The sequence below is a fragment of the Crocodylus porosus genome, unplaced genomic scaffold (assembly GCF_001723895.1).
Source record: "Crocodylus porosus isolate Cpor-Errol unplaced genomic scaffold, CroPor_comp1, whole genome shotgun sequence".
Lineage (NCBI taxonomy): Eukaryota > Metazoa > Chordata > Crocodylia > Crocodylidae > Crocodylus > Crocodylus porosus.
The window spans coordinates 38,077,431-38,092,118 of record NW_017728912.1 but is presented as its reverse complement, the minus strand read 5'-3'; the positions used below and the strand labels follow the sequence as shown (position 1 = coordinate 38,092,118).

Below are 14,688 nucleotides of genomic sequence, written 5' to 3'. Positions count from 1 at the left end.
GCAAGCCCACTCTAAGCCCTGCCGGCGCTGGCCCTGGGACACCGGTACAGGTCCTGTTCTGCTCACCTCTGCCTCCCGGCTGCATGGCCAGACCGTGCAAGTCAACAGGAGCCAGCCCAGCCCCAAGGACTGGGGCAATCCTTGCAGTCCTCCCCGCCCTGCTCTTACCTGAATTTCCCATGCCGGCGCAGGCACAAACAGCCCTACAGTCCTAAGCCAGAAGCCTCTGCTAGGCAGGGGCTTCTGAATGGGTGGGGCAGGCCAGGTGGGCCCTGCTACTGCAGGAGCCTACCATGGCTTCCCCTGCGTCCTACTGCCCTTAGCTCCTAAAATCTTTGACAGGAGCAGATAAATACTAATTCTCTAAATTTTTTAGGGACCCTGCAGGTCGGATCCAGCCTGTGGGCTGTATTTTGCCCACCCCTGCCTTACAGCAAGCCAAACAACTTTTAATTCTATGACTTAGTGCTGCATGTTGAAACACATCAGACCTACACCTGACGTAAGTTTAAGGCCACTCCTTATGCAAGACTAGTGTCCTTATGCAAGACTAGTTCAACCTCATATGATTTTTTCCTAAGTTTTGGGGCATTCTAAATTTTTAGCCTTTTTTCATATTCTATAATCCTATTATTAGGGTCCAAGGCTGACAACGTAACATCAGGCAACTCAAATGCAGCAATTATTGCCTGTGCTTCACACTTTCTTCAGTAATAAACAGGCAAATATTATGTATAACATCAATATTAGAATTCAGTCATTTTGGGCAAGCTTTAACTCGTGTACATATTAACCAAATGATCTGAAATTTCTACCACCAGCTTTACCCTAAAGACTTCAGACAATAGGAATTTTCAGGCACATGAACAGATTTTAGCATGCTGAAAAAGCTTTACTCAATCTTAACTATGCTTCACTCCTACATTGGCTAACCCATAGTAAAATTTCAAATGGCATGCAAAATTTAAGCAAAACCAGAAAAAAAGTTTTATTGACAGGGTGATGAAACAATTAGGTTGGTTAAAAATGGAAAAGTGATCTTATCTTGGTCAAAACAAATCCCCAATTTGCAGCAGTAGCATACCTTTGGTTAGGATTCAGTTAAACAGTTCTTCTTACAAGCAATGTTCAGTCTAAACAACTGAAAAAACCTTTTTACTTTAGGTACTATACCTGAATGAGTCCATTGCTAATTTGATTAGCGGATTTTATTCTTCTAGCTCAGGGGTCAGTGATGTTTTTGGGCAAAGTGGCAAAAACCCCCACAACCTTGACTTGTAATATCTTGGTGTGCCAGAGGTGAATGGTGAAGGAGCTACAAGGGGCCCAATCCTTCTTATGGCAACACAATCCTGGCTCCTTCCCTGCTGTTTGCCAGGTGCGCATGTACCATCCCCAGCAATGAGCTGGGCTAGGTCTCCACAGAGTGCAGCTGCTTGCAGCCTCCCCACTGCCTGCTGAGAGTAACTCAGGCTCTATGGCAAGCTGCAAGGGCCTGCCAGAGCTCATCTGACTGTGGTAGAAAGCCAGAGGCTGAAAGCAGCTTCATCAGGATCTGTGGAGCCCAGAACCAGCTCGTTGCCTTGGAGCAGACTGTGGGGAAAGGACCACTCACAGCTCCCCTGCCATCCGCCCCAAAAGGTGGTGTGCCAAGCAAAATGTCTTCATATGCCACAATGTTGAACTCATGATGAAGAGAAACACAAAACAGTGGTCAAATGACCTCCAAAATTAAAAAAAAGAGAACTCACTAATCTTTAAGTTATGCTACCATTGTACAACTAGTAGATTACAAAAATTTCAGATAGCAAAGTGATTTTTGTGCTAGGCCAAAATACCACTGATATCTTCACTTAAGTATAAGTTAGTTATCAAGTGACTGTATGGCAGATATATCTCCATAGATACAAAAGGACCTGGTCAGATAAAGTCCAATAACTTCTGGTTATAATTCAGAAGAGCTGAAATAAACTACCTGGCTCATGTGGTGGTATCATTTTAACTGAAAACCTAAGAATTTGAGTCAGATTATTCGTAAAAGTATTTAGATAAAGTAAATTAATAGTGTGTCACATCTATTTTTAGATTAATTTGCCACTGCTACTCAAGGAGAAAGCTGATTACATTAAAAGTGTTACCTGTGCAAGAAGTCAGGTGCCTTATTTAGCAAAGTGTAGTACTGCCTCACAAACTCCCGCCCTACAAGCAGGGGACTTGGCTTCTCCATAACCATTTCTTTGGTACACAGTGTCAAATACTGTAAATAGAAGAAAAGGAAAAAGTAATGTTATGTTACAATGCAGGGCTTTTTTCAACTAATTAATTCACTTACATGAGATTTCCATAAAATCCCATGCAACAAGAACTTATATTAACAAGAATTACCACACCAACATACAACCTTTGTCCAAAAAAAAAAAAAAAAATCATATAAGTGCAACTCCAAAGATTTATGTAGCTTAATAATTCATTATCTTAGCAGACCAATCTAATCTAAGACCTCAAAGTGATTAGTAAGCATAACAGTTTCAACAGACCCAGAAAAGAGGCAAGCTGTAACTTTTAAATGCTACAGAAAATTGTCTAACATACTAACAACAAAGACTTGTTTAACCATGTTGCAGCTGATACAGTGATCTCTGTAAACTGCAGAGAAAGAGACCCACCACAGTGGCTCCTTTTATCTTTTTTATTTTGCTGTTTGCCCCCCCAGCCCCCCATCTGATGGAGGGTCCTTGCCAGCTGGGCTGCTTGCTACTGATAGCTGAGGAAGCAAAAACCATCATTTAAGATATGCCATGGTTTTTGTACCTCTGCTGCTGATTGGCAGAGGGGTCCTCGCCACTTGCTGCTGACTGGCGGGGCTCCTCTCCCAAAAAGGGCCAGGGATGGGCAGGGGGGTAAACAGCAAAATGAAACAAAATTAGAGGAGCCGATATAGGGGGCAGTTCATCCACAATTTACGGAGATCCCTACTGATAAACAGTTAAAATCCCCGTGAAACATCATGTAAACAACAACGTGCCTTATTTTTTAGCCACAGTTCTGCTTGGGCTGCAAGTTCTTTTTGAGGTATTCACCACCTTCAGTATGGAAACGCGCCTACCATGGAAATCTCCATTTCTGAAGGCATTATCCACTCTGGGTTTTTGATCTTGGGCCCTTGCCTTCAGAACAAGTCACAGAGGAACTCCCTGGTTCTCTACATTATCTAGGGCTCTTGGCACAGTGAATCAGCAGCTGTGCCATACTGAGTACTCAAGCCTCAGACCATTCCAATCACTTCCTCTCAAGATTGGGAAGAGCTCTCGTATACTCTTCAGTATTTAAGTGAGTAAAGTAGGAATATCCTGGAAGATACAGCTCACTCCTCTCTTTCTAGCCCAGCTCCTGCTGCAGGTACTGCTCTGTGCTGTACTGCTGTGCAGGAACAGGGCTGGGCTGGGAGGCAGTGTAGCCAGACCATGGTGGGGGGAAGTGGGATTGGGCAGGGGGGAAAGCATGGTCTGGCTGGGAAGCAGCGGGCCAGCCACAGTCCATCCCCATGTCCAAACAGGGCTGGGGAGAGTGGGGGGAGCAAGGCTGGAGCGGGAGGAGCAGGGTTGGGAAGGGACAGGAAGGAGGGGTAGTGTGGCCTAGCCCATGGGCAGTAGGGAGGTGGCAGCCCATTCTGAGTCATGAGGGGGGCTTCCCCCCACTCTGTACAGGCCAGGGTCAGGTGAGGAGCGGGGCCAGCCTGGGCCAGGGGGGAGTAAGGAGGTGGCAGTCCACTTGGCTGCTGGCTGCCCCAGCCAGAGGCATAGTGGAGGCATCCATGAAGTTGTAGCCTGGGGCTGTGGCAAGCCCATGAAATTTGGCCCTAGGCTCTGTGATTTGAGTACATCCCTACTTATATTCATACAAAAATCAACAAATATCTGCAAGTATGTTATAGGTATACATGACCATACCTCAGAGCACGGAGATTGGTTAACTCAGCTCATAGTTCTTTCCAATCCTACATTCCCAGGATTACCAGCCAATACAAGAATGACAGTCATATGAAACAGTCAACGGTTAAATTCAGACCTCCCTCATTTAAACCACTACACTAAAGACTGTGTTGCTACATGAAAAAGTTAGGGGCATAAGAGCAGAACTGAAGAGAAGGACCACTGAGAAACAGAAAGCCAAGTGTCCTCTGTTTCACCTTTACAGATCCACAGCTCAGCAACCAATAACTAAAAGACGTTTAAGAGGACTTAATGATGGGAGACCCTCTGAACAGGCCCATGACCCTTGTCTAGGCCCTGGGAACCTCCAAAGCCCTAGTACCCAGCTACAGCAATTGCACTCAGGTCAAGCATGCTCAATGTCAGGGATCCTAGTTTTCTCCATTTAAAAACTGCAAACGCTCTGATTAAAAGAAACCACCAGGTTCTCTGATTTAAAACCCCCAAATCCACACTTTTTTACAATTAAAATGAAATACCACTATAAACACACACAGCCATATAAATTTAACACGTTTTATTGATATATTTACAATTTTAAAGCAATTTGGAAGCCTACCAGTGTCTCAATCTTTCTTATAAAGTAAATTCTCAATACATCTATATTTTGGCATTTTATTTTGTTTTTTGTCATGGAAAAATCAGAGCACCCACTGGCCTGTCATTCAGCTGCAGCTGTCCCCTCCCAGATGCTTTGTGGCGCTCAGCAAGCCTGATATGCCAGTGCCCTGCCCATGCTCCGACTCATAAGTCGCAGCACTCCCTCCCATGTCGATGTGCCTCATTCCCTACCCACAGGCCCCCCATCCCCGCTGGTGCTCTGTGCTCCTGACCCACAGCCCCAGGGACCTGCTCGTGCCCCTCCCTCCCGACCCGCAGTCCTTTGCCCCCCCACCAGCTATCCCCATTCCACCCAGGCTGGAGCACAGCAGCTGCAGTGGCTCCTCTTCCCTCCAGCCGAGGACTAGAGGGAAAAGGAGGGGAGGCCTGTGGCACCCCCTGCCCTGGGCTGGGGCTCCTGTGCCACACCAGGTAGCCTGTCTGCAGACCCCCCACCCCAGGCAGCTTCTCCCAGCTGCCCTGCCCCTGTGACCATAGGTACTGGCCCTGATGCCACTGGGTTGGCTGTGCAGTTCCCTGCCCCCCTGTCCCTTTCTCCCACTGGAGAAGTAGGCACAGCCCCCATGCCCAGACATCTTCCCACAATGCCGGCAAGAACCTGCCCCATCTCATACACCCAGGCCCTCCACACACCCCTGCCACACACCCACTCTCCCCCAGACAGTCCCTAAGCCCTGGCCCTCCGACCCCCAACCCTCCATATTGACCTGCATCTAGCTGCTGGGGCTGCTCCCACCACCCTGCCTGGCTGTATGTCAGCCATGTGAAAGTGTGCTTGCAGATGCACATGGTACCCCCTGCCTCCAATCACCTCTCGCTCTGTTCCCCTCAGCCCCAAGCAGCTACTTGCAGTTTAGAAGGCTGTCAAGCCTGCGAAGGGAAACCCATAGTTTCCCAATTTTCTCCTTTAAAGAGGAAAATTCACATTTCTCCACAGGAAACAGAAAACCTGGATCCCTGCTCATCATGTATCAGCTGCATTGCCTCAGCATATAACTGTTACAGTCCAAACTAGCATGCAGGGGGAAAAAAACCCCCACTGGATTAGGGAGAAGCAAGCAGCACCTCAACTTTAGACCATCTAACAGGCAATACAAAAGAAAGCTATTCCTTCACCACACCAAATTCCACAAAAACCTAAACACTGAGAAATGTGGCAGCACTATTGGGGCACACGATGTCCTAGTATCACAGCACACATCTCACCAGGGCAGCATTCTTATCTCAGCAAGATATAACTAAAGGGCAAAACAATGGAGTTCACAACTCTGATGCAATTGCCTGCATTAGTAGGGAATTAGATTCACTGATTTGAGAGATGACTTCCAGTCCCATACATCTTAGTCCTCAGGACAGGGACAGAAGCCAACTTCTCAAACCCACAGAGTACTTCTGCAGTACTAGGGGCCTCATCTAGTCAATTCTTGGCACACAGATCACAAGCAAGAGCTGGCACACTGTTTGCAATCCCACTCACACTTCAGCAGAGAGAAGAGTGCTACTGCATCAATATTGCACCCCCTTTAAGTCACCCTGACACGTCAGAGAGCTGAAGGAACTCACCTCTCTGTTCTCCCTTTCCTAAGGCACCACTTTGCAGGTACTGGTGAGAGAAGGATCCTTATTATCTGGGCTGGGTATTTCCCAGCTTAGATGAGAAGGGCCTTAACTAGTCACAGTCCCTAGTAATATAGCATGACACTAGTCAATGGTCTAGTACCCCAATGGAACAGCCCTTCCTCTATCTACACTTCCCTTCAGAGTACCATGTCATGGTCTGGGATGTTAAATCAAAACTGACTGCAGGCTGCACAGTCACTTCTTTAATTCAGAAGTCATTCATCACTGGTGATTTCACTAGCGTTACTTATGTGCTGCATCTATCTTCTTTCCATCAATGCACTCATCTAAGATAGAAGCATTGACAAGAACTAACCGCAAGCACAGGGCGCACTGTACTCAGGAGGACACCATGGTACTGAGTTTCATTTATCTGACACCAGCTATTAGTGCTCAAGAGGTCTTTTATCTACTCGTAAAAATGTGAGGAAATGAATCAGATAAGCAGCCTGAAAAACTGACCCTCCCCAGACACATTCTAAAAATGTGAAATTGAACAGTTATCCTTATACCAGGTTCTGCACCAACATGAAACTTAAAGAAGTGAAACTGAACACTTAACAGCCACTGAAGCCAAGCAGTTTAACTCACTGGAGAGTTGAGACAATCATCAACTCACAGCTGAGAGCCAAGCCATGCTTTAACATCAGAGACTGCTACCAATTAAAATCCACCAAAATAGTCAGACTTGTAGTATCTTCAAAAAACAAAAGCTTTAAGCTAAACCAACAATAGAGATGGCTAAGCTCGAAAATACCTACATTGGTTTAAAAGTTGGAGATGAAGAGCCAAAGAGATACAAGTCTTACATAAAGGTTATCACAGAAATAATTTAGCTTCCAAGTGGGGTTTACAGCAAAAAGCTGCATCCATCAGGGAGTGGTTTTGATAACCACATATAAAAAACAAACTGCTAGGAGTGCTTAGGGGCCTTAAAAAACAGGCTGGTACATGGTCAGAGCAGACCTTCAGAAAACAGACTCGGGGAGCTTCACAGCATGATTCATAATTAAAGGGAGGGGATGCAGAAGTGAAATTCATGCAGAAACAGTAACTTCAAGAGCCAGCACCTCAATTTCAATACATTAGATTTTTTTTCCGGCCATGAGCATACAGTAAACAAGACATTTGTGTCTTCCCTACAAAGAGATTCTGAAATTAGAGCAGGCCATTGATAATGAAAGCTACACTACCTAAAAAGGTTTCTACTTTGGTAAAAATTTAAACCCAGAATACATGTTCTTAGGAAAATACTTAAGATAAAGCACAGGTGTTTTCCATGGAAATGAAAAACATCATTAGATCCAAAATAAAGACAGTTCTTGACAAACTGTCATACTAAATCAGACTAATGATCCACAGGCAAACAATCTGACAGCATGTCTAGTCTTTTTAAACTTGGTCCCTCTCACTTTCACTAAATGTTGTTTTTGAATACCAAAAAATATGAATAAAAGCTTCCTACCTACCTTCTCCATACTATTCATTATTTTATGTACTTTTGTTGCGTTCCCCCCTCTCCCTCCCTACCTTGAGGTATGGAGGCACATTCTTCTCTCTTCAGGTGGAGTTTCCCCTCCATTCTTATAACTAGAGGTGCACCAATATATCAGTGTCATATCAGATCAGCACCAATAAAAAGAAAAATCAACATTAATCGGCTATAGGCTTTCTTTGGCTGGTGTAGCGGATAACGGCACCAATAAATACAATATGCCTTCTGGCCAGGGCCCCCGGAAACCACATACATGCACACAGCCAGGAAAGCAGCCAGGCAGCATGGAGAGCAGCGCCCTGACAGTCTGTGGAGAAGAAGGAACGTGGGGGAGAGAAGAGGCGACAGATTAAGACTCCCACAGCGAAGGAGGGAGTGGGGCAGGGGCGGAGGGCACTGCCTGGCCAGGGCAGTGAATGGGACCCTGGGGCTGGGGCAGGGAGTGGGGGCAGGTGTGGAGGACAGGTGGCTCCCCCAGGGAAAGCATGGGGGGGGGCATATGCTCCCTTCTTCCCTCCCTCACATTTGTGCGTAGGGCAGAAGCAGGCTGCCCACTCTAGGCTGTCTGCCCTTCTGCCTTTGCCTAGGAGCCACATGCTAGCTGCATGCCCCCGCCCATCCAGCAGCAGCGGCAGTGGTGAGTTTTGCCTCCCGCTGCCAGATGAGCAGGGGTTGTATAGCCAGCATGTGGCTCCCAGGACAAAAGCAGCAGGGCAGAGAGCTCCAAGCCCACTGCAGGTAGCCAGCTTCTGCCCTTGCCCTGCTTGGCTCTGCCCCTAAAAGTGCCCCCACACAAAAACAGCGGTGGCAGTGCTTGCAACTAGGTTTAGTTCAAGCACCCCCAACACCATTTTTAAGTACTGCGATGCTGATCCCCTGGATGAGAGAGATACCTGTGGCTCCGTCCCACTCCCAGCTCAGGGGGTCCCATTCACAGCCCTGACTGGGCAGTGTCCCCAGCCCCAGCTTCACTCCCTCCCTTACCATGGGGACCTCAGTCTGCCCTGCCCCCCATGCATCTTCCTCTCCACAGAGTTGCCTGCAGGGTGATGCTTTCCACATTGTCCAGCTGTGCTCCTGTAAATTGGTTATTGGATTGGTATCAGCCAATATGCCTGGTGAATAAATTGGCTACCTGTATTGGCCAAAGACATTTTTATTGGTGCACCCCTACTTATAACTATTGTTACTCTCCAAACCTACTATGTGGATGGGTTCTTGAAAGAATGATTAGAGCTGGCAGTTTTTAATACAACTAAGCAGAGATGTGAGTTTTGAAAAATTTTCCAATGCCCTAAATAAATTATGTTCTGATTTAGCATGTTATATGACTTATATTTAGTAAAGGAAATTAAAAAAAAAATACCCCCATGTTAATTTTATGTCCCAATAGCCACAAGTATTTGAACTGAAACATTTGATTAGGAAAAAAATCCCAAAGCCACTGAAAACTGTTGACACACTAACTTTAGCACACCCAAAAGAACTATGCATGATGTGCCATGGTTGTCTACTCATCTACTTCAACAGAGTTGAACTCTCTTCCACTGAGGTTATTGTGGCACCTCCAGTTTCACTGTCACTAGCTGGAGAATCGCTTGCACTACTTATTCACTCCATTTCAGAATCAGATCGAGGCAAATCGGATTCAGAATAACTTGAACTGCATTCTCATTCACTAAAGGATGGTTTTACCAATGAGTCTATGGGCAAGGGCAACTTATCATCATACTGCATATTCTTCACTAATTGTGCTTCTGACCGATTCAGAAGCAAGAGATTTTGAGAAATAGAAACAAGCTTAGCAATGGATTCATTTGGATTCGATTTGACTGGCACAGCCAATTAAGTGAATTCATAACTTCATTTTTGGTTTGGATTACTGTGCAAGTGTATTTACCCTCCTGTTTACAAAACAATAAAACATATATGTGCCCTCTCACACACTTCCTAGGGATAACCACCTGAAAACAATAATTACAACTTTGAAATTGCCAAGCTTGTCTAATACTGTATTGCCATCCATTCATTATAACTAATGAATTTTATAAAACAATGAATTTTTAGAAATGAAAAATTTCCCATGGAAAAATTAAGCACTGGAAGTTTTTTTCCAGAAAGTTTTCTGCCCCACATCTCTGCAAGAAAGTATCACTGCTTTAACATCATGATCTTAGAATATTTTAGTGTGGTTTCCCATCTATCTTTCCCACCTTTAATGACTTTTTTTTCTGACCACTGCTGTACTTAAGCAGTTATCTCCATTGATCCACCTGGATGTTAAGATAAAATATCCCTGTGCAAGCTAATAAAAATGGCATGTCCTTTCACTGGGACCATTCTCCAAAATTTGAATGTGCTTGTGCGATTTTGGGAAGGACATGCAAATATAATTGAGCAGAATAAGATGCTGAATCAAACCATTAACATTAAATACAAAAGTTGTCTTAAGAGCTACCATAATCTGAAAATATGTAAGGGTGTTACTTTAAAGTATTTCTAACTACGCAGTCAAGTCAGGGAGTGAAGATTCATAGGACAACATCACTTCAACACCATTGCATGACCCAGCAGAGAAACTAATGTACTACACAGGGTCACTGGGAAAGGCATCTTAATAGGGATTTATGCCTCAAGGCACTTCAATGTCCTGTGGTACTTTTGACTTTACAGAAAAGGAGAATTTAATTTAAAAAAACTTGAGTACTGAGAGAAAGAAAACAGAGGTCTTTACAAGACAACTATCGTAAAAGATACCAATATAAAACCACCCCCAACCCACCAAAAAAACAAGCCAACACACAAAATGGGGAGGCAACATTTAACAAATGAGAATGCAACCATAGCATGTTACAAATCCATGAAGTGATTTCCATTTTACCTCAGATCATCACAGCCCAAGACTAACATTCCAAATTCATGTACGCCCACAGAACATTTCCATGTTCTTAGAAGCACTTTTGATCCAGCACAGCCAACTACCATATTCCAACAAGTCTAAGGGACAAGCAAATGTGAAACCCTGAACTTCCCTAGACAAATTCACAATTAGATGGCACTGCTACAGTTGTGAAGTATTAATTTTGCACAGAAGACTTGTGTTCCTTAAGGATATGATAGTATTGCTGAGTGCCTTGAACATTTATTCTATGTTTGCCAAACTTGTTGCACAGTTCTAGAATTTATCTTCTGCTTGTTTATATAAGAGCACTAACACACAACCTGCCAGGAGCCAACTCGATGGACTCATGAGGCATGATATTCCAGCTATGCAAATTTCCCCCATCCCTTTTTTTTTTTTTTTAAAGGGAAGTTACTGCAAGTACAAAATTATGTGCAATCAGAGAGAATAATGCAGCTGAGGAGGAAAATGCAAAGGACAGGAACAGCACCACTCCTAAAAGTGTACAGGACAAATAACTGATAGTGCTAACTGAACGTGGTTACTGCATCATCACCATATTCTACCACAATCTGTGCCAAGATCCTACTGAGGCTGGCTAGCCCTCCAAGAGAATTTTACACACATATTTACAACCCAGACTATTATAAGAGATCAAAAGGGAATTTAGTACTCTACCAAATGAAGCAAAACCCCCTAAACTAGAATACTGTGACAAGGCCATCTACACTGGAAGTTAACAAAACTGAAGCACTTGAGATTATGTTCTATCTGAACAGTTAGCATCTCTGAGCAATGTGTGCACCATGAAGTCAATATTCAGCTAGTACAATGAATCAAGTTATACAGCACAAGTACTATTTTTCTATATAATTTTGTAACCGGTTACTTTTTCATTCCATTAAAAAAATTAAAATATGCATGTCCACATGGAACCATGAAGTGAAAAGCTATGTTTAAGAACTCCAAATTGCAATACTAATTTGCTAAGGGCTTCCTAGCCAAAACAGATGGGCATTTTTACATGTGCTCTGGGGGTGGGAAGGGGATAGCGCTTTCATTAGAGTGGATCCGAGAGCTGCTCTAATTAAAATGTCCCCACACTTAAAAATGGCAGTGGGCGTGCTTGAACTCAAGCTCAATGATCTTTAGATAAAGCGCCCCCATTTTAAAGCACAGGAATGCTGATACATGAGACATAGAAGGCTGCATGTCAGTGCAGCCTCTGTTTGTGTAGTGTCCAATGGATCCAAGTCTCTCGCTTGATTAACTCTGTAACACAAAATGTTTCTTTTAAGACATATTAATACTACCTCCTCCTTTCTCATTTTCCCAGTTGTATAAAAGTAGAAGATTGTGACATCATACTTGAGATGAGGCAGTAGTAATGTACATTGGTGATCAGCATGAGGTTGGTGTGCTTGCATTATTAAATTGTGGCATTACAAGACCATAAAGCATAAATTCATTAAGTGACAAATAAACCTTCTATCTGAACAAATAAGAACAGTGATCTCTGTAATACCGATTAGTTTAAAATGACTTTTAGTGAGATGGACGGTAGGTAAATCTAAACATTCTACAACAGTTGTACATTTTAAGCATTCCCAAAAGTACTATGCCTTAGATAATACCCCAAGTGAAACGATGCATCCTCCAACAAGCATATTACTGCAATACAGAGAAACATTTTGAAAGTGGTTCAGAGGTCAACTTAAAGTCAAAAACATAACATCTTAGCACAAAGACATTAAAAGGCTGATGAGCCTGAACACTTGGACAAAAGAGGTGGCAACAGGAAGATCATGTCCTTTGTTTCTATGAAGAAAATACTGAGCATAGTAATGGCTTTAAGGCAGGTTTTGTCAGCAAAACTCTCAAGAACAAAGAGTTTGAATTTACCTGAGGAAAAAAATGTAAGTAAGTGACAGCCTACTTCGTAAGCTGCATACCTTGTTAAGGGTACATGATCCCAATATTGTTACCCAAGTTGCCCGTTTTTCTTTAGGCAATTTAAGTTTTAACTACCAGGATGCTAATTAGCTGAGGATCTGTTTACTCAGTAGTGTCCCCCTCTTCCACACCATGCAAAGGAAACAAACAAATGGGATTTTCATTTAAAGACAGAGCTGAAGAATACTGTACTAATAAGAGAAGGCCTTCATTTTAGAACCTACTTTCACTGCTTGATCCAAATTAGCCTGAGGTTGGTCACCCTCCAAAGCAAGCTTCAAAGTACATATCTTTACTTTAGCCGGTTGTTGCAGACAGGAGCAGTTTGACGGATTTGCACATCTGTAGGACACGAGAACTTTAGTGGGAACCACTAAAGACACAAATTGACTAGGTCTCAAAGACGCACATAAGCAGTCCCACCAAAGTCAATTGGACTGCATAGATTTTCATGTTTATGGACCTGACAATTCCTTTCTTTTTTAATGGGATTCAGATATGATGCAGAGCACAAAAGTTTAACCACCTCCTAATCAAGGAACTGCATTTTAACTGTCACAAGACTTGATATAAAAGTATGTGATACTTCATAAATAACTGGAACTTCATCTGGGTACACACAAAGGTTTTATACCCAAGGACTGATAGAGGATAAATAAATCAATAGAAAATTCACTGAAGGAAAATAACAGGAAGCTGATGGCTTCTGAACTTGTACTGGGTTGCTAGGGAGAATCTGTATCTGCCAATGTCAATACTACAGGACATTTGGAGTAATACAAAGAGAACACCAATTTTAAGGCCTTACAGAATACTGGAGTCAGAATTCTGGCAGAAAAATGTTGCCTACCCCCCTAAGTTTTGCTGTTAGAAATAAAGGGCTTTTCTAGACTACAGTTAAAAAAGTGACTGCAATATAGCTAAAGATTACTCAACCCAATTCAGATACTGATAACAGTCTGGCCAGAACAGCATGAATCTCAGCAAAGGCTGGTTTACCCTGTAACAGAGCTCCATGCTGCTGAGGCTAGATATCCCAAGCTAGCCACATTAAAGCACATAGCCACATATTATTGGCAGAGCTCAAAGCATGTACCTTAAAAGAAAGGTTCAAACCCATGTGGAAGGCTGCAACACTCAGGTTTGTGGGGAAAGCCCTGCTGAAAAAAAGTGAGCCTGTCGATGCAATGGAAAGACGATTCTGGAACTGCTCTTCAGCTGCACTCTCTGGCCTCGGCTCATAAATTTCACTGTATCAGCCAATCTCTACCCACATCTTATCTGCGTGCCAAATGCTTTCTTAGTGCTTCCATTCACTTTTTCTCCTATCAACCAATGTGTTTCCTTTCTTGCGACATAATCCTTCTGTGAGATATTTACACCTTCCTGTCCCGTCCCCCCCAGCCAGTCCCCTTTGTACTTCACAGTCTTTATACAGCCACATTGAACACATTTCTGCCCCCAGGGCAGGAGCAGCAGCCCCCTGGAATTTCACTCTCCTCCCCAGGTCCTCCAGTTTGTCGCTTGCCCCTTAGGAGCTGCTCAGAACCAAACCCAAGGTTTGAAATGGGACTGAAAGTGAGAAGGAAAGAGACTAACCAGCTGCCAGCTTGGCCAGGGGTGGGGGGCGGGGGTGGATCTTTGCCTAGCAGCCTGGAACCACAGGGGACTCCTTCCCACTCCAAGCAACTTAGAGGAATAAAGCTGTGCAAGAAGCTGAGCTGCCAGGAAGCTCCTCCACACTGGAAGGGGGGAAGAACAGGGTCCTCCACCAAGGGCAGCTGGGCCTGCGGGTGGGCACAAGGCAGGCCCAGACCAGGGGGGGCGGGGGGCGTCAGCCCGGCCCAGCGCTGACATCTCCTTCCCCGGCCTGGGTTAGGAGCGGGCGCCCACGACACCGGGCTTGGGGCTGCTGCCGCCACTCCTGGGGCCGTGGGCGCCAACGCCCAAACCGAAGGGGAAGGGAAGGGAGACCTGGGAGCCGCCAGGCGCAGGAGCAAGGGCCTGTCAGAAGCGGCCCCGCGGGACCGGGAACAAAAGCGGCGCGAGCCCCGCCCAGTCCGTTAGCCGGAAGTGCCCCCCCCCGCACGCTGGCACGCATACGC

The 14,688-nt window shown here is 44.6% G+C and overlaps 1 protein-coding gene across 2 annotated transcripts in view; it reads right to left on the bottom strand.

Annotated features, from left to right (window-relative positions):
* The window catches only part of G3BP2 (G3BP stress granule assembly factor 2), a 53,093-nt gene that overhangs the window by 38,186 nt on the left and 219 nt on the right, over positions 1–14,688 (bottom strand). For both annotated transcript variants that reach the window (XM_019534299.1, XM_019534300.1), the window contains exon 2: positions 2,139–2,257. In XM_019534299.1, the coding sequence (XP_019389844.1) occupies positions 2,139–2,233 (95 nt within the window). In that variant the 5' untranslated portion in view covers positions 2,234–2,257. The remainder of the gene's footprint in view (positions 1–2,138; positions 2,258–14,688) is intronic.